The 24,841-nt window shown below is 42.0% G+C and overlaps 2 protein-coding genes across 10 annotated transcripts in view; one reads left to right on the top strand and one right to left on the bottom strand.

Annotated features, from left to right (window-relative positions):
• Positions 1-18,802, top strand: part of LOC124062837 (membrane-associated guanylate kinase, WW and PDZ domain-containing protein 1-like) — an 84,160-nt gene extending 65,358 nt beyond the window's left edge. For 5 of the 9 annotated variants that reach the window (XM_046395849.1, XM_046395848.1, XM_046395847.1 and 2 more), the window contains 11 exons: positions 771-805; positions 3,366-3,621; positions 6,098-6,189; positions 7,028-7,223; positions 7,414-7,716; positions 10,687-10,890; positions 12,137-12,224; positions 12,312-12,372; positions 13,462-13,605; positions 13,696-13,834; positions 15,356-18,801. In XM_046395849.1, coding sequence (XP_046251805.1) covers positions 771-805; positions 3,366-3,621; positions 6,098-6,189; positions 7,028-7,223; positions 7,414-7,716; positions 10,687-10,890; positions 12,137-12,224; positions 12,312-12,372; positions 13,462-13,605; positions 13,696-13,834; positions 15,356-16,461 — 2,624 coding nt within the window. In that variant the 3' untranslated portion in view covers positions 16,462-18,801. Of the gene's footprint in view, positions 1-770; positions 806-3,365; positions 3,622-6,097; positions 6,190-7,027; positions 7,224-7,413; positions 7,717-10,686; positions 10,891-12,136; positions 12,225-12,311; positions 12,373-13,461; positions 13,606-13,695; positions 13,835-15,355 lie in introns of all 9 variants that reach the window. The other 4 variants (XM_046395844.1, XM_046395843.1, XM_046395846.1 and 1 more) reach the window with 3 other exon arrangements.
• A 1,631-nt stretch (positions 18,803-20,433) lies between these two features.
• On the bottom strand, positions 20,434-21,968 carry LOC124063409 (rhodopsin). The gene has a single exon (XM_046397050.1). The coding sequence runs from the start codon at positions 21,838-21,840 to the stop codon at positions 20,779-20,781; it is 1,062 nt and encodes a 353-aa protein (XP_046253006.1). The 5' UTR covers positions 21,841-21,968; the 3' UTR covers positions 20,434-20,778.
• Between the last annotated feature and the right edge of the window lie 2,873 nt (positions 21,969-24,841).

Genomic DNA, 24,841 nt, shown 5'->3' with positions numbered 1-24,841 from the left:
GGCTCCATGTATTAATATTTCATTAGCACAAATGAGATTGATCTTCTTGGTTACTCTCTACAGTATGTTAGCTGGAATAAGAGAGAGAGAGAGAGAGACAGAGACAGAGAGGGGGGCGACTAGTCGTGGTGAATGGAAGGAAAGGCGAGAGGGGGTGGGCAAGAAATAAAAAAGATCAGCCTGGCAATGTAAGCCTTGAGCAAAGAAGAGGGAGTGGAGTGGAGAGGAGACAGCTCTGTAGTTAGTTACTCAGAAGATGTGTATAGTAATGCAGAAGCTCAGGCTTTCCTTTGATATGATGCTCAAGCTGCTGAGTTCCTTCTCAGTGGGTAATAGTTGAGATTCTGATGGAGAGCTGGTGTTGGAGACTGCTGGCAAGCAAACTGTTGGAGAGGGGGGGACCTGTAGCTCGGACCAACAGAACAGGACTGCTGCAGCATAAGTCAGCTTATCTAATGCAGATAGGTCAGATGATCCTGTTCTAATAGCACGAGTGAGAGCACCGAGTATAGTAGGATACAGCACAAGGGGGAGGAGATCACTTGGATTAGCGAGCAGCCTAGCGCAGTGTGCGCTGAGAGAGAGAAAGCAACAGAGAGGAGGAGGAGGAGGAGGAGGAGGAGGAGAGAGAGCTGGGTCAGTTGTGCTCTGCTCTGCAGCAGGAACCAGGGTCCATTCTTTTGTCCCGGGGAGTTTTTGATCAGAGGGGACAAGGAAAGAGCACAGCAGGTCATTAATGCTCTCTCTGTCTCTCTGCCGATGTTTTGCAGGAGTGGTGCCAGCCAAGAGGAGTCCAAAGCTGGTGGTGAGTACTATGATCTTCAGCTCTTTTGTGTGTGTGCATGTTAGCTCTACTGAGTGAAAGTAGTGCTATTTAAAGAACAATAACTCTGCAACCGGAGCTTCATAACATTTTATTTTATCTTGCCTCCGTCATTGCTCTTCGCATCTTTCTCGGTCTGCCACTTTGACTTTCATTGTTTTCTTCCTCTTCTTGCCTTTCTTGTCTCTGTGTTGTCATTGCTCTTTGCTTTGTATCCCCTCCGTTTATCTCATCCCTCCACTCCTGCCACGCTGCCATCCTGTTGACTGATTATGCATAGACTAGGCAGAACGCTGAAACAGTGACCAGCTGTTGGGGAGGGCAGACAGCCACAGCTAAGGGAAGATGTGAGCGAGGCATAAAGCAAAGATGAGAAAAAAAGAAGGTGAATGAGGGAGCGGAAGACCAGTTTGTAGATGTTTGTCCCACAAGAGTGAATCACTATGACAGCCCACAGATACAGAGGACACACTGGGGCTAACAGAGAGGGATAAAAGGGCAATGACAACAGAGTGAGATGGAAACAAAGCAGAGGGAGATTGGGGAAGCTGGAGGAGAGATTGCAACAGATTGCAATGTGGCTCATAGCTGTTATGGACAAGAGAGGAAGAGAAAAGACAGTAGAAAGAGAAAGACCAGCTCTCTGAGTGAAGGTTTCTTAAGGGACAGTGCAGTTATTCAGGAGTTTAAAGAGCAGGCGCCTCCTCGTTTTTATGACTTATCTCAACCTGATAAAAAATCAATACAAGCTCAGAAGAGATGCTACTGCAGGTTTAAATTACTGTCACCCCAATTCACCTCTTGAGAGCCACCGAGCTGTAGCAATAGGATGTTTCCTCTGGACAGGCTCATCCAAGGTCAGTTTTGGGTTCCATTCTTAACACTTGAAAGGAAGAAGACCTTGTCCCGTGTCTGTTGATTGACATTAAAAGCCCTCCCCTCAGCTGGCTGGATGTTAGAATCAGGATTAGTTTGAAATGGTATCAGTCATGGCTTTGGATGTTACCTATTCAGGTCACGCAGCATGGCGGCTGGAGGAGGGGTTGGTGCTGTAAGGGGGTCGAGTGGGACCAATAGTGGCACTGGCTGACTGTCACTTTAGATTAGTTTTCCAGTGAGGAAAAGCCAGTTTTCCCCCCTCTGTGTTATGTCAGTGAAATGTCATGCTGCATGCAACTTCGTGTCATCCCACAACAACCATTTTGCCTCCAGTTCAGAGTCTAAATAAATGCTCAGTAAGCTCACATATGCAAGAGAGACAGCGCTGTCTCTGTCCATTAAGGAAGTCTCCAGTGATCAAATGAGAAGTCAATTTCACATGGCTGTTGTCCTCATTAAGAAGCATTACTGGAATATTTGACCGTTCATCTCATACAGTATGATGGGTGAGAGACTGGGACCCTGTGCCGTAACTCTAGACTCTACCATCATGCACTGATTTATTATTCATATCTGATTTAAAAAATGATTCAGTTGTCATTCTGGCGCATTTTCACTGTCAGTAATTGCATTTTCTCACTAAGGCTCATTTGTCATAAAGCTATGAATTGTTTTGTGTTGTGCATCTGCAAATAATAACGTGGTAATGTGTGCGTTCACTGGATGCACAATCAGAATACAAAGATAATCATAAGGTGCTGCAGCAAAAGAACGGGCATACAAAAATCATCGCAATCTTTACAAAACAGCCCAGCATTAGAACAGTTCATGGGACTTCATTGGTGGGATTCAGGAAGTCCGGCTTGTATAACAGGTGCAGTAACTGAAAGCTTATCAGGGGCACAAAAAAGACATGATTTTCCAAATCGACAAAGTTATCACAACAGCATTTACAACAGCATTGTGCCAGATGATATCACTTTATTACAGATGAAAGCTGAGCCACATTCAGCAGCCAAATAGACAAAAATAATGCTGAATATTTTAATTGTTACCTGTTTTTTTTTTATCTCACTGTTAAATCTTTTTAAATTTTAAGTAGGTTTTGTTAACCGTGTACCAAAAAAACCCAGCAAACATCACATGCACATGACTCTCCTACCCACCAGGATTCCTCTCTGCTGGCGAGATGTCACAATTTGGCTTTTTTTTTTTTTTTACACATTCTTGTTTTAATTGAGACCTTGAGTTTCCCAATGTGGGACCCTGTGCAATCAACAAAGAATCATAGGATTCATAAAAGGCAATATCTTTGTTCAATAAAATTCCCTCCATTTGTCTTTGTCCTGCAGCCATGGAAACCAAGTCATTTCTCCTTACACTCCATTAGACATTTTTAGTGAGAGATGTTCTACTGCAATGTCTAACAAAAAGATGACCTTGGACGCTTTTTCTTTTTCTTTGTCCTTCATCATCACCTTTCTCACTCAACTCTTTTCCCCTATATCACACTCTTATCACTGACTCACCTACCACTCTTACTTTTTTTGCCTCTCTCCGCCCTCTACTTCCATCTCCCGCTTATATCCACCCCCGTCCCTTACACATATGCAACTCTTTCTCTCTCTCTTTTTCTCTCTCTCTCTGTTTTCTGTCCACCCAGCACCAGTTAGAGAGGAAAGACAGCCAGAGCAGCTCCCAACACAGTGTGTGCAGCCATCGCAGCACCCACACCGATTCTCCCAGCCACCCACCCTCTGTCATGCCCAGTGAGGCTGTGGCTCCCACTCCTGCTGCCCCCACCCAGCCTCTGCCAGGCCTGCCCCCTCAGGACCCTGCAGATGGCACCCTCACCCTCCAGAAGAAGCCAGACCCCTTTAAGATTTGGGCGCAGTCCAGGAGCATGTACGAGAGCCGACGTGAGTAGAATTCTGGCTTATTTTAGGAATCTGAAAGTTTTGCTGACTTTAGAGTTTAAATGGTCAGCGAGGTTTAGCTCCCTGTGATATTACAGACCTTTTAATCTTCTATAAGGGTGGAAATGGCCTGAGATTATCTCTCAAGAGACACCTGATGGCTTAGAGTCAAGATAAAAGCTAAGAAAAGCTATTATGGAATGACCTACCTACACTGAGGCTATATATTTTTGTAAGTGGGCATTTATGTAATGATTTAAAGAAATTTTGAAGCGTGATTTAGATAAGAAGATCTTTGTCAGTACGTATGAAGCGGCAGCCAGCATCAATACTCGAAGTGTAAAAACCGCAATCTGCCATTTCACAGGTGTTATGAGCAGACTATCTTTTGCTTTGTAGGTGCTGGTGGGTATGTTTTGTTAACCTGATGACAGTAAAAGAGGACTTCTGCTGCTGGCTTAAAGACAGAACAGCGATGCCCCCTATGACATCTTCACATGTCATAATGGCAAGGCAGAATAACGCTGCAACATTCCTGTCATGAAATGCTAAAAAACTGTATGCTTACGTAGTCACAGCTGATCCTGGTGACAAAGGGTGCCTGCAAGAGGAAAGAGTCCTTGAAAACACATGAGTGCTTGCTGATAAGTGAAGTGATGGTATTTGTGTGTGTGTGTGTGTGTGTGTGTGTGTGTCACTCGTTCATACACTGCTCTTGCTTTCCTCTTGGCTTAAAAGAACCAGCAAATACAAAAAACACATCTCTACACAACATCCAGAGCGCACTTCATCTTTTAAATCATGTTTAAAAATTGACCACATTTACATTATCAGCAGCCAAACAGCTTGTCTCATGCCCAGTCTAATCAGTGGAAAAACAGAACATCCAAAATTCAAAACTGGAACACAAGAAAAAAAGTAGGCAGCCCCTCTGTGAGACTCCCCAATTTCATTTGCAGTCATGGCCTATTCTTACATTATTCATGGTCAAACACTGTAAGGGTGTCAAACCACTTCTTTTCTGTTTCTAACAGAAGAGTCTGTGAGAAAGGGAAAGAAGAGCAAGAAATAATGGGTTCACTCAATTGTTCTGGCTGAGTTGCATCTTTCAGAGTTCCTGCACGTGTACTGGCGGTGATATTTAAAGGGAGAATGGGTCTGTATATGCTGTGAAATACATCTGTGTTGTAAATGATTGCTTTGTGATTGTGAAGGGATGACGTCTACGGCAGGTCTCATAGCTTAGCTTGTCGCACATTGTGGTTGTTGCCAGACAAACGTGGACATGCCATGTGTTGCAGCATTGGTTGATAATCATGGCTGCCTGTAGAAACTAGGACTACTACTGATTAAATATTAACTGGGCCCGGAGAGGGCTGCTTTAAGCTGCGGCTGATTGGTATATCTGTTTGATAACCCCTGAAGGAGTTGCAGCCCCCTTTTGAGTCTGCGGGGGAAGAAGGGGAGACACAAAGAAACAAGAAAGAGAGAGAGGGAGACAACGAATGACAAAGAGGCCTAGATTCTGCCTGTATTTTTCATAAGTATTCATGTGCATGCTGCCACACACGAGAGCGCACTCTTGAATTTGTGAGCAGGTGATTCCATGCATCTGCAGAGTGCACCAGAACGGCACCATTTCAGTGGCAGGACGGTGTGACTGAACGGGGAGTTTTGTGTTACCTGCCTCCTGATGCACATGGTCATACCTCCTCCTGTTCGTTTGGGTCGCTTTGATCACTTCTCTTTAGACATGGGTCAGTGGAGGGTTAATTAGAAGTCTAGCCACAATAGTTTAATTCACACCAAGCACGTTATCAGGGGAACCACAGAGCTGAAGCTAATGGGTTTACTACTGGCCCTGCGTGGCAGCCGTGTAGACAGCAGGCAGTGCAAGAAGAAATGGCCTGTGCATCCTGTGCGGACTGGCCCTGTGGGCTGAACAGCTGACACCAAATTGCCCATGTCCTACTCCACAGTCTGTTCCCTCCATGGCAAGATGCAAATGTGCAGGGATTTGTGTGTGTGTGTGTGTGTGTGTGTGTGCAGGAGGAAAATGTGCAAAAGTGAGGCTACAGATGTGTGTGTGTGTAAGATCGGCTCAGGTATAAATGGGGGCTAATGATAGGGAAATCCACTGAGTAACTTCTTAGACTGCAGGTCTGCAAGTATGAGGAGGTCATAGTTTGCAGCTTAGCTGCCAATCTCCATAACATGTCAGGAATGAAGAAGGAGAAGGAGCAGCTCTTAATCCTACCTGCTGTCATTCTAACGCCAATAGAAAAACAAACATTTTATTGATCACACAAGTGGATATGGATTTGCGATAATTAGACAGCGCAAGAGACAACTTGTTGATTCAATGACTAGCCCATATAGATGCAAAGCAGTCTATGCTGAGCAGTGCCTGCAGGTCCTTTCGTGGATTTGGTGGTTGATCTCAGTGGAGTCCTCTCACTGTTTCTCTTCTGTATTTCAGTGCCAGATTGCCAGGAACAGGACATTTTCCTTTGGCGGAAGGACACAGGTTTCGGCTTCCGTATTTTGGGAGGAAATGAGCCCGGAGAGCCCGTAAGTATCCCTCCACCTAAGAATCCCATCAATAGTTTATCACGATATTTAATGAATTAAAAGATACACGCTAATAAATTTAAATATCTTAGTGCTTTGTCATTTTTTTTTAGTATTCTACCAGATCTGTAAATGTTTTGTTGGTTCATTCTCTCTGTCCTTTTCCTCTTGCTGCCTGTTTAGTCAACCTTTAAACGCAGTCGCAGAAAGTCCTAACACATCAATCTGCCTCTAACTGGAGCTGTTGCTCTCCAGAGGATCATATAGACAGCTTGTTAAGAGAAACAAAAGCCTTACCCACAATCCCTCTGGTTGTGCACCATATATTTGTCTTAAAAGGAGGGAGTGGAAAGCACATACTGAGGAATAGAGGGAAATAAAATGACAGGCTTCAGGTCTAGCGCACAGGAATTGGTACTTTTTGTTTGTGCCAACAATACTGGGTGGTAGTTGTGCACTTGTTTCTGTCAGAGCTGTGTGTACACTCCTACACAATACCTAAAGCACCCAAGCTTCTCCGTGGCTCCAGTAGGCTGCATCGGCCTTCTTGGTTTCTCTGAATGTCAACCACAAATATCTTGAAGTAATGTGACAGAGGACTCTGAAACGTTGCTGTGTTTAACAGATTAATTCAAACTCATGAGGAGATAAGTCACAGTGAATCATTACGCTCCCTCTCTTGGCTGGTGGTTTAATTTACTGCACTTTAATGACTCCTAATCAGCCTCAGTACTGTATCAGGATGATAAAGCTAATGTATTCACATCACTCTGTTGAAAGACAATGAAAAAGTCAGCAGTCCGTTACGTCATACATTGTGTGTGCTTGCCTTTTCCAGATCTACATAGGGCATATAGTGAAGTATGGAGCAGCAGATGAGGATGGCCGCCTGCGGTCGGGTGACGAGCTCATCTGTGTGGACGGCACGGCCGTGGTGGGCAAGTCTCACCAGCTGGTGGTGCAGCTGATGCAGCAGGCCGCCAAACAGGGCCATGTCAACCTTACTGTCAGACGCAAGACCCCCGGATACGGAGGTGATGAGAGTTTAACATAAAACTTCACACGTGTCTCATGCGGGCTATATAAAGAGATACAGCGCTTGTTCTTATGTGCACAGAAAACCTCACCAGGGTTCCTGACATGAATACTTGAACATGAAGTTAAGGAAATGCGTGAGTAGTGTGTGTCTAACCGGTGTCCTCTCATCCTCCTCCTCATCTCCAGTGTCAAAAGGGGAGGGTGACGTTCCCCCATCACCGGCCTCCTCCCACCACAGCAGCACTCAGGCACCCAGCCTGACAGAGGGCAAGCGGACCCCACAGGGGAGCCAGAACTCTCTCAACACCGTGAGCTCGGGCAGTGGATCCACCAGCGGCATAGGCAGCGGTGGTGGAGGTGGAAGCGGCAGTGCAGTGGTGCCTGCCTCCTTGCAGCCGTATGATGTGGAGATCCAGCGTGGAGAAAATGAGGGCTTCGGTTTTGTCATAGTGTCATCTGTTTCCAGGCCTGACGCCGGCACCACCTTTGGTAAGTGAGGCAGACCGATCTGAAGCTAGTTGAGATTGACAGGGACTTCTGTTCTGTTTGACATGAGAACTTTGAACGTGTTTACAAACTCTGTTCGACTTCAACATGGTTCAATTTAGATTTTAATCTGACTCAACGGTTTGATTATTTGGGCATTTGTAATCTGTCTTTGTGCATGTTACTGCAAATGTTTTTTCTGAAGATCATTATTTTTCTCTTGGTTAATTTACTCTCTGAATGTGAGCAGCAGCACAAATAACTTCAAAACAGAGCAATGCTTTGGTCTCAAAGCAACATTCTTCAAAGGTTACCACATGGCACTGACGATAAATCGGCTTCAAACTTCACAAGTTGGATAGGGTTTCTGCAGGGTTCGCCAACTTTTTAAGACCTTTTTATTTACACACAAAAGGCAAGTTAATGCCTGTTTCACGACCATACTGTGCAAAGCACAAAAGTATCATGGAGGACCAGTACAATAATATGGCCAAGAATTATTTATTAAATTACATTTTTTCAGTACTTCCCAGTGGTATATAACCTGAGCCAGCGCAACCAGGGAATGGAATTCATTAACATTCTTTCTTAAATCCAGTCTTGCTCATTATAATGACAGTGTTTGCCGTAGGTCTGATTGTGCTGACTGGAAGACTGAACAGCATCCTCACTTTTGAAACTATCCTACTTTTAGTGGCATTATACATACATCACTGTCTCCTGTCATCCCTCCATCTGATACAAAAAGTATTTTTCATTAAATTACTGCCTATTACAGGCAAACTTAACTTTTGCAAATTAAGTTTAAGACTTTCTAATACTTTCAGAGGTAGTTTTTCTGAAAAGAAAAGAAAAAAAAGTTCCTACGTATACCTCCAGAAAAGGCGCATGAACTCAGAGAGGAAAACGAACCACTGGGTAAAATGACTTATGCCATCTCTTGGCAGGATTACAATATTTTTAACGATTACTGCTCATTGAGTTTCCCCCACTTTATGAATATCATGCAAGTGGCGTTTGACAGGAGTGCGGCTGATGCCCCAGAACAAGGTCACAAATCTACTATCATGAGCTTGGGGATACAGAAATCTCTTGACGTGCAGCACTCACTCCCTCAGGATCAGCCTGGCTGGAGCTCTATCACAAACACCATCATCACAGATTCATGCCTCACAGCTGCCCTCACCAATTCATTCAGCATGTAATTGAAGTACACTTGGCACAGTCCATATCTGTCTATACCGTTTACGTATCAAGGCAAAGCAGCAGAAGTGCATGTATTAAAGTTGCTGGGGCACTGATGAGGAATTATAGATGTCCCCCTCGAACAAACTTGGTATTAACCTCCAGGTGATGAATTACCAGCACCAATGTCACACCAAGGTCCCTTGCATAGTTAGCCATTATGATAATGTACTGTGGTGTGTCACAGGAAAAACACAAGAATGGATGAGACGTTAGTCACATTCACTGAACACTTCATTGATCTCGTGGGCTAGTGGTGGTGCTCTGCAAAATGCAAAGCAACAATTAATATGTTATTTATAGACACCCATGATGGCGCTAGTCAACAACCTTGTTTAAACGTCTCGTAGTCTTTTGAGGTTCCTGTTTTTGCTGCTGTCTCACAGCGCTTTCCTGTTCTGCTCTGTCACGATTCCTCTTGGGATGGTAAGATGACCAGACCATGTGCTTTCATATGCTGATCTGGAATCATGTTGTAGCATCCTGTATTCTCTCTCTCCTAATGGATTCCAGCCATGTGAGGCATGAGCTGAAACATGACAGAGGGATGTTTATTACGGACATGGCTCTGAGGATTCTTCCCTTAGCACCAGATTTTTGTCAGTCCTGGGAAGAACAAAACAGTTTCAGCCGATTCCCATATATGATGGATATGTAAACCATTTTCTTCCAGTTCAGCAAAGCCCACACCACTTCTCATCTGCTCCTACGATGACCTGGGGCTGGTGTTGTGCTTCGCAGATTGAGCATTAAATCCTGCGTACACGCCACATCATTTAATGTCCGACATCACATTATTTAGATAGAGTCATGAGATATAGGTGCATCTTTCAATCAGGACACAGGCAGGGTAGCTAACAGGGTTGTAAAGTGATGTAATAAATATGGATGTTGCGCAAATCCTGGATGGATGGGGGTGCATAGGGAGGAGCAGAGATAAAGGGAGTGAGATGGTGGGAGGGTAGGAACTGGAGATCCCCAGGGTCTGTTCAAAGCTTCTGTGCAAACAAGACGTGCACTACTGAACACTGTCACTCAGATGCAGCTTGTATTTCCTGCAGTGTTTGCATTGACCACATGATTAGTGTCATATGGACTACAGGCTGCATATCTCATCTCAGAGTGACCTTCTTAAGGAATCCTTATCATTTTCTGAACTGATCAAGATCCCACAGCTCAATTTTCCAAATATCTTACACTACAGTAACAATTGTGTGCTCAGTGATCCCCGGAAGGGAGGTGGAATCTTGATCTTCTGGCCAGTGTATGGATAGGCTGTCAACCATCAGCCACTGTGGGCTCGGACAACTGGCATATGATTCACAGCCTATTGCTTAATATGTCAGACGAATGGGGGCAGAAGAAGAAGATTTTCCATTTTCCCACCTAGCCTATGAATTTGGTTTTGGACAAACTGCAAATTTCCCCCCGCTTTCTGAGGCATGTACTGTATTATTTTGCATGTTTACTGATTGCCATACAGTATGCTAACTTGGTATTAGCACTCAACTTGGGTGAATTGGGATGTGGTGATCTGGATGGATGGATGGATGATCTGGATAATTAATTTTTCTTTTCATCTCTTTCTCCCTGTTTTCTTTCTGTCTATTCCTTTTTTAAAAATATAAATCAATGCAAAAAATCAACACAACCAATCAAATCATCATCACACACTACCTCTGACTTGTGCAATATACATGCAAACAAACACATATGTCGACACAAAAGCTGGAAATGCTTGTGTGGCCATGCCCCACAAAATAGGACGCATCATCGAGGGTAGCCCAGCTGACCGCTGCGGGAAGCTGAAAGTAGGGGACCGAATATTGGCTGTTAACTGCTGCTCCATCACCAACAAGTCACACTCGGACATCGTCAACCTGATCAAGGAAGCCGGGAACACAGTCTCACTCAGGATCATACCGGGTGATGGTAAGGCTTTTGGCTTCCAGCCTCACATGGCTGTTTCATAATGCAGCATGATGTGACTTATTCATGGATGTGGTGGAAAGGAAAGGAAAGGAAAGGGCACCGCTGCTTTACGCAGGGAAGAGTACTTTTCATCAGGGTGTGAACCCTGGTCTCTCAGAGAGTGAGTCACTGACTGGGAGTAGGATGAAGAAATTACTGCAGCACTTGTACAGTTCTTGCCTCTTCCCCCTGTTCTCTGTTTCTTCTCCAGCAGATATTTTACCATTTGTAATATTTGTCAGTTTGAAAGGATTTAAAACAGTGCTTGCATTTAATCAAGGGCTTCCGGTTGGTGTTAATCTCTTCAGCATAGATTAGAAAAGGAAATAAAACTGCAGAATATTGCAGTGTAAGCAGTCTGTGACCCAAAGCTCCACATTTTGGGTAAAATATAAATATATTACATGCTGTAACAAGGGTGCTTGTTACTGGCTGTGCTGCTGGACAACCCATAAAAACACTGAGCGGAGCTCTGCTGTAACACCCTCCACAGAGACTGAAAGTGAAGCTTACTTAAGATTGGAGGTGAGAGAGATGGGAACATACTCCCACACACGAACTCACAGACTTTGTGCGTGTAGCATGCGCAATGCAAGATTTCCTAGTAGGGAGCAAGACAAAGCCATGTTACAGTGATGGCTGCAGAAAACTGTACCTCAGAAAGACAGAGAGGCAGCCACGAGGAAGTCATATATCTTTCTGTAATGAGTGGAGGGTGAGTAAGGAGCCTGAGACGAATGAGTCAGGCTGAGGTTCTTGCTAAGCACAGACAGCTGTACTCCTGCCAGTGTCAGTGGAAAAGTAACTAATGTGTGCTCCAGTGTCCTTGCTGGTGATAAGAAGAAAAGGCAAGAAAAGACAGTTGTCTTTGTTTTTTTCCCCTCCTGGAAAAGTAGATAAAACTAAATGATGCGAGTGCACTAGTTTTGTTTTGTTTTTTTTCTTAACTGCTGTTTTTCTTTTGTGCAGTTGGGGCCAGTGTTTTCCATGAGCAAATGGCAAATGACAACATCACAGGCAGTTAGCATCAGGTTGAACAGAGTAGCCCGTGGGCGTTTCAGTGGACTCTTTCGGACAGTAACATTTTGTTCTCCAGAGTGTCTTTTGAAAACATGACTGGGGGCAAATGCATTTAACCAAAGCAGTCACTTTATTTTGGTTTAGCTGTTTCTCTTTTTAATTCATTTTTTTCTGTCTTTCTTCCCAGAATCTTCCAATGCTTCTCTGCTGACTAATGCTGAGAAGATAGCTACCATCACCACCACACACACATCTCACCAGTCCACAGAGTCCCGGTAGGTGACAATGAATGCTTTTTTTATTAAATATGCATAAATGCAGCTTTCTAATATCTATTTTTTACGGGTTTCTGTTTTGTAAAGGAATAACTCAAAGTCAAAAGGAGCACCTCCTCCTCCGCCCACACAGACTCAGACAACACAGGTAAGAATAGATTTTTTCAGTCCACAGTTAATGATCACCTGGGTTTCACATCACATACCATAACATATTCTATTGCAGTAAACAGAGGAAAGCTACTGATCATAAGTTACATAAAGCTTAATCTTGGTTGCCAAGTAATGGAGCACATTTTCAGGCAGTCTCTCCTGGAAGGCGTTCACAGTGTTGCACTCAGTTATTTGTCTGAGTAGTGAAAGAAAAAGTGGCATATCGAATGTTAAAAGAGACATGATGCCAGACATGATGTGAAGAAGGCGTGAATGTCAAATTGTTGATCTCAGACGAAAGATACAGGAATTATCTGACACATCTCCTCCAAATTCTGACATCAGAAAAGTGTGTGGGAGGGGGGGCTCTGAAGCTGATCCGGCTGTCTGCTGAGCAGTTCTGATGAAGCATACGGGCAGCTTATATGTCCAGTGTACATCACTGCTAAGTCTTGCATGCGTACATAATATGCATGCAGAGATCGCTAGACTTGCATTCTAGCTGAAAGTGTCATAACAGCCAAAAATATCAAAATATCACACACAAAGTCATATTTCTGATTCATGTCTAACTTGGTGTGTCATGTGCTAAACTGTAACAGTATTTTTCTATTACATAAACATACAACTTGATCTTGGAGCTCCATTGTATAGTCAAATGCATGATATTAGCAAGGCTCTCTATACTCCTCACTTGAGTTTACCTCTTTTGGTCATCTTGATGTGAAAGTTCTGCAGTCTCTGTCAACTCTGACATTTAAATGAGTGAACAGTTTGATCAAGAAAACAAAAAGCTTTGAGCCGATGAGTCAGAGAAAATTATATTTGGAAAGGTCATACTTGTGTTATGAGGGAAATCCCGAGTATAGTAAATTTTGGTCTCAGTGATTTGTACCCTGCTCACAAGCTCATTTGGCATTAATTATTCATGTATTCCATTGACATTTTGTGAGCTTTTGTGGGACATGGCCTGATATGCCTTTAAGTGAGGAGTCACCTTTTGACTCCCGTGTGCACCATGGATTAGTCACACCTCCCTCCCTTTTGGTGACTTTCTCGTTGGCTCTACTTTTCTGTCTTGCAGGACGCTGAGTTCTATTCTGTGGACCTTGAGCGAGACAGTAAAGGTTTTGGCTTCAGTCTGAGAGGAGGACGGGAGTACAACATGGACCTGTATGTGTTGAGGCTAGCAGAAGATGGGGCGGCTGTCAGAAATGGCAAGATGAGGGTATGAAGTCAGCTTTGTGACTACAGAAATTTCCGTTTTTTCCTGTGCATCTTGACAGGCTAAATGTTCTCTTTGTGCACACTATTTTAGGTGGGAGATGAGATCCTGGAGATTAATGGCGAGAGCACAAAGAACATGAAGCATTCACGTGCCATTGAACTGATCAAGAACGGTGGTCGCAGAGCACGGCTTGTCCTCAAACGTGGAGATGGATCTGTACCTGAATATGGTAAGTGAACAGGTTGCCATCTGTTTACCTTTTTTGCGTAAATAACACTTCTAATGCCAGTATTGAGGCCTTATTATTGTTCCAGTGGTACACTCACTACACAGATTTTTGCTCCGCAGGCACAATTTCATGAATGTTATTACTGTAAATGATGAACATTTACCATTTTTCTGATTCATTAATTTAAAGCAGCCTGTCACAGTTTCAGTCAAAGATTGAGCTGTCAGATATTATTGATTCATGAAGGAATGGCTGACACAAAAGCTTGTTCACTGATTTATATTCTATAGGATCTGCAGCACAGATGTTTCGCATTTGAAGTAATATTCCTTTCCAAGAGTGGTATGCGCTGCTGATGGATTATTCCTCTCACTCTTTGAGTCACATTGTTATATTTCTCAGGATTATTTTCTGGTTTATCTGAGGTTTATTTCTGACTTTCTCCCCTTTCACAGATGTTTTTCTTTATACTGTATGAAATATGATATCTTCTTGTCTTTCACAACAAACCCCTTCTTCTCTCTGTTAAGATGCACTGTAAAACAGCCTCTTGTCTGTTCTATTTGTTTTCTCCTCTCTGTTCCTGCTTCTTTCTCTCTCTGTCTCTTGTTGCTGGGCTCTTCCTCCTCTCTCCAGCGATGATGGCTCCTCATCTCGCTGTTGGTACAATGAGGAATGACAAGATGGGAGAGCCCTGTTTCTACCTAATGGGCCAAAATCAGACCACGGTTTGTAGCCAAAAGTCTGTCCGAGTCCACTCTCCCTGTCATATTTTTCCTTTAAAATTTTTCCACCCTTCAAGCTCATCAATACCCGAATCCCACTTTGTGTGTGTTTACATAGTGTGCATGCTTTATGTCTTGTCATGCCTGAATTAAACTCAACATAATTTAATTTTTACATGTCAAAACCCTCTCCTTCTGCAAGCCCTACACTGGATATTTTTACTGGAACTATTTAATGCTCATCACATACTGCTGCCATAGCAAACTGTCTCAAATTGGGGTGAGCTGCAGCCAAACACCCTCTTGTTTTTTGCGCTTGGTTTGGTCTTCCCAATGACACGCATTGAGTTGCTCACCATTTTGTTTCGAATGATTTCCTAGGTGCCTGCTATGTCGTTGATAACCCCTGCCCTACACGTGCCGATGTGTTGCCCTTGCTGTTGTTGCTGACGTCACCTTGTGTCTCAACCTGCAGCCCTATAGAGAAAACATATTGAAGTGACTCATCACTTCAATGCATTTTATGTCTGTAGAACAGAACAGAATGTGACACATCAATTAGCCTGATTATTTCTAGGGATATATAGCATATAAAATAACACATGTATGCATGATAAATCGCTGCATTGAATTTACATCATGTTAATGACAGGACCTCACGTGAGCCAACAAAGAAAATCATGTCTCCATAGCACAATAAATGCCACCTTATTGATGTAAAAGTATTCCTAAACCTCATCCCTCTTGTAACGTATTTCTGGTCAACAAGCTTCTCCTCCTTTCTCCTCTCCTGCAGACGGCAGCAGTGACGGGCACCCTCCCACACCCGGGGCACAAAACACTCCGGAAGTGAGAACGCTGCCACCTAACAGCAGATATCACACCTCATTGGAGTCCAGTTATCCACCAGACCTTCACAAACCATCACGCCAGGAGGAGGCTGTGCGTGGCCGAGACAGGGACAGGAACAGGGACAGGGTTGGGTCAGATCAGATGGACAACCAAGGCCGGCAATTTAACCCCCACCATCATTACACTTGGAATAACAATCACAGTAAAAGTACCCCGAGTCAGCAGTCTCCAGACAACAGTAACAACAGTAGCAGTGGCAACAAGAAGAGCCGGGGCCGCAAAGTCAAGAAGTCCGAGTCGGAGAGCGGCATCTCTAAACTCCTAAAGACTCTGAGGAAAGATAGCTCGGGGAAGAAAGCTGCAGCTGCTGAGAAACTGAGGGGACGAGAGCTCTCAAGCAGCAGTTCTACTTTGGACGGGAGGTTTCGTCTACAGCGTCGCGGCTCCCTTGACCGCTCTCCAACCCGAAAGCGCGCCTTGTCTCCTGATCGTCGGCGGGCCAAGTCGATGGACCGCAGGGCAGAGCGAGTGCATCGGGACCGTACACCTGAGAGGGAGTATGACGATGGAGGGTTCCTCACAGTCACCCCTGAACGCAAATTCCAAGAGCGGAGGATCCTCAAGGACTCCCAGACGACCGGGCGAATCAGGGAGACCACAACCCCTGAGCGCACCAACAACAACGGGGATTCCTTGTCTCTTTCCAGGGGCCGTACATATGATAGAGCCACAAAGAACGGCAACCTCCTGAGAGACTCTTCCTCAGAGAGGAGGGAGGAGAGATACCGGATGAACGGGACACCGGAGAGACGATACCGAGTGGAGCGGGACTCTTCCCCTGACAGCAACTACAGCCGGGATGAGCTGAACTGTGCAGCAGCACCCAGACTGAAGGACTACTACAGTATGATGAAGAACAACGCTGCACACAACAATGCTGCCTACAACAACACAGGCCATAACAATATCGCAGTAGGCAACAGCCCAAACCAGCTCCTTGAGCCCAAGAGAAGGCTGTACAAAGAGAGCCCCAAAGACCTCAGCATCTAGAGCAGAGCAGAGATCCCCCTCGCCACTCTCTCCTCTATCTGTGCAAATTATGTACCATACACTGGAATTGGACTTCTGAGGATACTAACTCTTGTGCTTTATTTGGTCACTTGGTTTATTGATTGATTTGATTGACTTAACTACTTGTGATCCCATCCAGAGATTCATAAAACAGCAGGAGTACAATCCTTCTATCAGTTCATACTGGTTGTTTTGTCATTGTTATAGTTATTTTGAACATAACAGAAGTTGTTGTACTATAGTTAAGGTATTGTATGTGCCTGCATATAAAAAAGTGATATTGCTTTTTGTAGGCATTGCTGAATCTAAATATTTGTTCCCTCAGAGGTATGAAACATTCTTCCAGTTGTGGTTCTAACTAATAAGGTTGTTTTCGATTTGTTTTTAGGTGTCTTTTCCATTCCTCAATTGCTTTACTGAATAAACTATAGCACAAGACACCGATGGTTCACAAGAACTGTCAAAGTCACGCTGGACTTAAGGCAAAAATCTAAATTCAAGATCTGGTGGTAAAAGTAGAGTGATAATTATATAAATAATATATTACTTTTTTGCATTTGTTCACTATTTATTTTTAATTTGGCACATATCTTGAACAAGCTTCATTAAATCTTTAAGGACCAAGGTAGAAGTGCACACTGTACCTGGGAGAAGCATGCTGTACCCTACTTGTGTTGCATCCCTGAAATGTGTGGCAGCTCACCCTCTTTTGTCTAAATATGCCCACACACCCCAAATTAAGAGGAAGAAGAAAAAAAAACAATAACTGAAATGAAAATTGGCTGTTATGTTTTTAGTTTGTCCTTTGGAGTATCATTATAAAAATATACTGAATACTCCTGCCCTTTGTTCCTCAGTGTGTACTGATGGATAGAAGGGAAGGAACCTGACTCACTTTCAACTACAGGTAAAACTGTTCTGGTAGTGGGAAAAGTTATCAAAATTTGTTGTGCATCAGAATTTCCATTTAGAAGAGTCTGAATTATGCCAAAATACCAGCTTCAAGCTGCCATAAATATGATTTGTCAAACAACAAACAAACAAATGTGTAAATTATCAATGTGCAAGATGCATGTGTAAATCTGAGTGTAGTTTAACCACTTTATCTGATAGGTCTGAGCGCGAATAATCGATAAGGAACATGCAATGTAATCCCACAGTAACTGTTAGCCCTGTCCTCATGTTAATGACACCCACCACTGACCACCTCCTGGGTCCTGACACAAAGCGCTGATGTGGTTTAATGTGTTGGTAATATATGGAGACTCCCAGTGCAGGAGACGTCCAATCTGCCATGCTGAGCCATGCTGTCACGCCACTGGAGTCTGACTGCTGCTTTATAATGTGTTTCGTGTGTATTCTCTGTTTTATGTTTCATTAGAGAACTGAAAATATATTGGATCAACCACAACAAATGCATTGTTTGATCACTGTTGTCGCCATGGTACTATATTTAAAAAAAATAAAAATAAAAAAGACATTTAAGAAGTTAATCTGTTGGCCATCACCTGTAAAGAATTTTTCCAACATAACTATTAGGAACCTGTCAAGGAATAAAATGTTGCCTTTTCTTGTACAAAAGAGAAATTTATGATAAACCTCAGCAGTGAGGAATGTGATATTGTGTTTATATCTCTGAAATGGACCTGATGATTTATGGGAAATATGTTGATTTACTCTGGATCAGGTATGTAAAGACATTTTAAAATGAAATGACTGTATTTGGTCAATCAGAAACTGTTTGATGGTTTGAATCTCTCTTGATGGTTAGCCTGCCTTTGTATTATAAAGCACTTGTATGCAGTCTGTGTTCTTCAAGCATTAGTTCTTGCAATGTGCTCCGGACATAATGCTGTCTCTGTGTTGATAAAAGCAGTACATGTATATGGGCCAATCTTTTTTTGTTTTTTGTTTTTTTTTTATAAAACTATGCATATATAAATACTACATTGTTCATAGCTTTATTTGATCCATGAAGCTATACATAACATTAGTCTAAGTACAAGTAGATGTGGACTTATCCAGCTTCTTTCCTTGAGATGGATTACAATGTATATGTAGCTATCAAAAGAAGTCTGTGAATGCTATTTTTATTATCAAATAAAGTTTTCCATACAAATTCAAAAGGATTTCATATTTCTACACAGCTGTTTTTCAGTAATGTCTCTGGGGTGTCTTTTTAGTTTGTGTATTCTTTGATCAAATCATTCTGCAGTGTCACTCCTGATCAAACTATGCTTTCATATGCAGTGCTTTGTATTATTGAAGAATGACACTGGAGTAAAATTTACTACCTCTAACAGTGACTGTATGGTGATTCAATCACTTGTATAATCCACAAAAGAAAAATGGAAATAGAACAGTTGGGGGAAAAAAAACTAAAAAAGTCAGTGGTATGGGCTGTCAACCGTATTGTCTTTCTTGTCATAGTAAGGCATTAAATGGATAATTTGTAGAACAAAAGCACAATTTATGTTTTCTTTTAACTGTTACAAACAGCCAGTGCTACAGTGACACTAAAAGCACCACTGATATATTTTGTAATCTCAAATGGCAGAATATAAAGTATAGTAAAAACTAATTAATAGACAAATGAAAGAACTGGGTAAATGTTTAGGGCACTAATTTATATTCTACTAATTTAACTTTTATTTTACTAATTTTATAAGTAAATGATGTGTGAACAAAAAATCTAATTTTAAGATAAGATAGGCCTTTATTAGTCCCACAGTGGGGAAATATCATTGCCATCCATCATTCATAAACATTCATTATAATTATTAGAGCACAACTGTGCAACAACAGCAAGAGAAGCTTTTCTTTTTTAGCAATAAATTTAAAGCAGTGAATGATCGGTTTTGTTTTTCCTGAAGTTCTCAACTGGAGCCTGATTTCAGATTGCTCAATGACTGTATTTGTAGTCCAGGAAAGGGACCAGTACAATTATTATGATCATTATTGTTGATAACATTTACAGTTATCAGTCGCAGTTTGGTTGGGATTTGGTATCAAAACTACTTGGTTAGGTTTAGGGAAAAATCATGGTTTGTGGTGAATAAGTCAATGCTGACATTTGGTTTCACTCTGGACACAGCAGGGCTACTGAGAGCCCGAGTCATTTGCTACTCTGCTGAATTACGTGTGCATCTGTGAGAGTTTCACAAATCTAACGTCAGACCTCTAGACACAAACTGTTGTGACTAAGACAGAAGTTTAACCATGCAGGTTTAAGTTGCCATGTTTTGCATTTGTTAGCTGCATAACAATTTGTAATAAAAAATTCATAGCACACTGCAATGTGTACATAACAATAAGAATATTTTTAAATGTTTATTAATGTATGTATTTATGTACTTATTATCAGTCATAACTGATAGTCTTTAAGTTCCCTATTTAGCAGTTGTAAGCTACATACAAGACTTAATAAACTGTGTGTGATATGATGAAAGTAAGCAACATGAGTCAGGAGTAAACCCACTTCATAACCTTTGCATCAAGGTGTCTCTTGGTAATACTGATTTGTGTTATCCAATGAGTCTTAGTGTGTGTTAACCTTTAATTAATGTGATTAATATTCGTCATCAGATAAAGTTGTTGATGTGATGAGTATATTCATCCCTAATTAATAGTGTCATAATCCCTCAGCTAGGCCAAGTTCTAAGTCCAAGGTGACCTGTGATTGAAATGAGATTACACAGGAAATGAATGTAGATGTCACCACAAAAGAAATTCAAACACCCATCTCATCTTGTATCACATGTCTGTACCATTAAGCTCTGTAGCAGAAAACAGTAGTCGCTAAAATAATATAGCTCTAAAGTAGAAATTGACTCAAGACATAAATGCATTCTGAATACGTAATTCACATTTATTCATTTGATTAAATATACTACATTCATTTGAACTTTGTCTCCCAAATTATAAGTAAAACATAAACAGGATGAGTCATTTGCAAAGTGCGTTTTATTTTATGTTGCCTTGATTACATGCCTCTACATTCAAAAATAAGCCAGTATCATATAGGATCCAACTGTGAAAGATTAACATTTTTTCTCTTTCCTCTGAGGAAAAAAAAACATCTCATAGATAGTTAAGTTGGATATTCTGAACATACAGGAAAAAACTCTGTAATGGGCTGACCTTTCCTGCAACTGTCCTTAGGTTGGACCAACTCATTTGTAAAAGTACAAAAAGGAAGTTATTTCTGTAGACATTAGCCTTCAGTCGTTTCCCGGGGGAGGGGGCAGAAGTCTTCTTCTTGGATAATGGATCATCGAGCCTGTGTTGACGGCCCTTTTATGCAGGAGATACAGAGCTGGAGGAGACAGATGAGGCCTCGGTCTTGGAAGCAGTAGATGCGCCCTCCTCCTCCTCAAAGGGGTTCTTCCCGCAGCACAAGGTGGTGATCATGCAGTGGCGGAACTGCTTGTTCATGCAGATGTAGATCATGGGGTTGTAGATAGATGAACTCTTGGCAAAGAAGGCCGGGATGGTCATGAAGACTGGTCCAAAATCAGAGCCCTGATGTGTGAAGATCCACCAGGCCACACCAGCATAGGGACACCAACATATCAGGAAGGCAATGACCATGATTACGACCATGCGGGTGACTTCCCTCTCAGCCCTCTGGGTGGTTTCAGACTCCTGCTGGGCAGCAGCAGCCTCCTTGACAGCACAGAGCAGACGGCCGTAGCAGAAGAACACGACAGCCAGTGGAATAATGAAGTGGCAGATGAACATGTAGATGACAAAGGACTCATTATTGAAGCCCTCTGCACGTGTGTAGTAGTCGACTCCGCATGAGCACTGCATGCCTTCAGGGATGTAACGGGACCAGCCAACAAGAGGGGGCACGGCGCAAGCAGAGGCCATTGTCCAGGTGAAGCCCAAACCCATGATAGCATGATTCTCCCCGAAGCGGAAGTTTGAGATGGGCTTGCAGACAACCACCCATCTTTCAATAGCTAGAACAACCAGCGACCAGAGGGACATTTCACCGCCGAGGGTAGCAAAGAATCCTTCCAGGTTGCAGCCAAGGCGTCCTAGGACGAAGTAGCCATGCATAGAGGTGTACATCGTTGTGGTGAATCCTCCAAACACCATGAAGAGGTTAGCCACCGCAAGGTTCAGCAGGATGTAGTTTAGAGGGGTCCGCAGCTTCTTGTGTTCGAGGGTGACATACAGAGTGAGGAAGTTGATGGGGAAGCCAAGAAGGATGAGCAGGAACATGTAAGCACCCAGCGCAGCATAAGCTGCTGGGCTGACAAGATAGTACTGAGGGTATTCATAAGGACTCCGGACAATGCCGCTGGTGTTTACCATAGGGACATAGAAAAACGGTCCCTCTGTGCCGTTCATGGTTGCAGGTTGTGGTTGCGATCAGCCCTTCAGTGGTATTTCTTCTGGCTGTTCAGGAGAGTGATGGGGAGGGACCTTGCTACAAATGAACCCAGGCCTGGCTTTTAAAGGCACACCTTGGATTATCAATTTCCAAATCCGTCAGCACAAAGTGATTTAGGCCACAGTTAATATCTAATCCAGCCATCACTGCAAACATAACTGATCACTCATCAAGATATTAAGGTTACACCTGTCCATGTCTATCATTATGTTAAAGCACGATTATAACACCTCATGTATATACAAATACGTCTCCCAAAAAGTTGTGATAATGGGTAAAACAAATACACTTGAATTTCCCTCGAGATCAATAAATTATCTATCTATCTATCTATCTATCTATCTATCTATCTATCTATCTATCTATCTATCATAAAATAAACAAAAACAGAATGTAGTTTATTGTCAATGGTTTTACAAATGGTTCCTGACAAGTAAACTGTTCTGCATTGAAGGCAGTAATTCATGTCCGCTGAATATGAAAGTTGCAATTAAGAGTGACTGCTTCTGTCCACAGTTTGCTTGTCTCCTCATCTTTGTGTGGCTTTTTTCCAACACCTCCCAAGTCCTTACGCAAAAAGGGTGCAGCTGCAAGAGACGACAGCCGGGATTGGTTTGCTTGTAAATAGATGTCAATTTAAGAATGAATGTAAAGAGTGGCAACCCGTTCAAGGCATCTCTCTGCTTTCTGCTGTGAGATGCCCCAGACACCCTGACCCTGAACTAAGCTTAATTTCCTGATTGTTTAAAATCAAAATTGGCTATGACATATAACTTTAATTTTAAAAGCAAACCCAAAGTCATGTGCTTTTAGTCTAATTCTGAAAATATTTTTGAAATATCTGAAAATAAGTGGGTATTATAGACCATTCTAGACCACTCAATTTAATGTCATAAAGGACAGGCAAAAGCAGCAAATCTTCCAAAAACAATCAAATGTTTGGCATTTTTCCTTGAAAAGATTAATCAAAATTGTTAGATTTTTTTAAAAAATGTTCTGTCAGTTGATTAATCGCCAAACTGAATAATTACTATAGCTTTACTTGAGCTCTTAATTTCATCGGAAGCAGGTTTTCTCACAGTGTAATTGTATACTAAAGAATGACTCGTGGACTCATGTAATAACAGGCTAGTCATGTCTGATTATTTCTAAAAGATGGCGAAACGCATAGTAGGGCAAAAATGACAGAATCATTTCCCTAGATCATTTTAGTTAGCACTACAACACAGGCCTGGTTTAACCATGAAAATATACCATATGAAGAGATTCAAAATCTGTCAAACGGCCAAGACAGCAGCAGAAGATTCAGGATTTGAAAATTTCTTCATATATTTTCAGGTCTAATGTGTAATAAGTGGTCAATTGTCTGTACTGTGTTGAATGTAGAGCAGAGGCAGCAGTGTTGCTCAGTGGTGGACCATCTTAGCTGTTGGTAAAGAGCTCAGCACTTTCCTAATGGGTGTTGTATTAAAGAGATTTGGGGCTTATGGATGTGTTACTCTCACCGGCTCTAATGGATTTAATGTCGCACAGGGTCACTCTCACTCTGTAGCGCGTTGCTGTCTTCAGATGCAATACCTTATGTCGTTTTTTTGTTAATCTAAAATTTTGTTCATGAATGGATGACATAATTTCGGAATATTGAAACTGAACCTTCACAAAAAATGAGTCAGTAAAGCCTTTATGTGTAAGGAGCTCAGCCTCTTTGAGAGTCCATTATGGTGCCAGTAGTTTTTATTTATATTTACATAAGTAATTAATCAACAAGTATGCTCAAATACTTTGTAAATTTGTTTTATTAATACAGGAAAATCTGGACGCTCATTGGACAGGGCTGTACAGGATACATTTGGCTGAATGTCACATAATTTTCCTGCACACTGGAAGGGGCAAATAGTATAAGGTGTTTCATTAGGCTACTCAGTAAAACTTTACTGTTTACTACCGGAAACGTGTTTTACTGAACTGTTTCTTCTGAAGTGGTTAGTAGTGGTTTCAGGCAGCCATGTTGCAGGAACAAAGAGCTGCACAATACAGTTGTGTGTGAAATTAGGCTGTTTGTTAAAATGTATATGTATTTAAGGTTTTACTCATGTTTAATTTGAGTGCATTTGCCTCACTATTGACTAACCCATTGCTTCCTCAATTAATTAAATTTAAAAAATAAAAATAAAATAAAAACAGCCCAAAGGTGACATCTTGAAACAGCCATCTTTATCCAGCACACAATTCAAAGAAGCATTCATTATAATATTGAAAAAACAAAAAAGGGACCAAATCCTCACATTTAACATCATTGAATTTTTGCTTAAAAAATGACTTATCAGTTATTAAATATTTTTCAGTATAATTTTCTGTCAGTTGCTTAATTGACTAACTTATTCTTTCAGCTCTAATCCCATACTGTATGCCGCATCCCATGGATGTAATTAAATATTTTAGTCTTAAATAATAATCTAATTTTCCCATTTCCCAGAGCACTACTGGTGTGTGTGTTTGTTTTTATTCACTTCATTTCACCTGCTGTGAACTTGCTCTTTGCACTCAGACTCAACCATCTCAGCTGTTTTTGCACTGAAAAACACTGCTGTGGCAACTTCAAGTGTTAAAGGAAAGCAGAAGTAATGTTTGCTATGAGTGAGTAAACTGTGCTCTCTGGTGGAGAGTCAATGACACTGACTTTGCAACCAATACAACAACCAATTTACAGAGGCAGAAGACCCAGCATATGAGCCCATTAATTAAATAAATGTCATCTGCATCAATCACTCATGAGAGAGAAACAGCAGAGGATTAAAATTAATGATTGCAACAACTAAGGTTTAAAGTGCGTGATTTAGAACCTGGCTCTGGTCAAATACAAACAGATTAATAGGCAGATTAATAATCATTAATGAGTTGTGATAATCAGTTGTGGCTATGGCTAACATTTTTGATTTTTTGGGGGTTTTTTTTTCT

The sequence above is a fragment of the Scatophagus argus genome, chromosome 8 (genome assembly GCF_020382885.2).
Source record: "Scatophagus argus isolate fScaArg1 chromosome 8, fScaArg1.pri, whole genome shotgun sequence".
NCBI classification, from domain to species: Eukaryota; Metazoa; Chordata; class Actinopteri; family Scatophagidae; genus Scatophagus; species Scatophagus argus.
Note: the sequence above shows the minus strand (reverse complement) of the source record. Positions and strands in the feature narration are given on the sequence as shown.

Coding starts and splice junctions, on each gene's coding strand:
- LOC124063409 (XM_046397050.1), bottom strand. CDS start 21,840: ATGAACGGCACAGAGGGACCGTTTTTCTATGTCCCTATGGTAAACACC.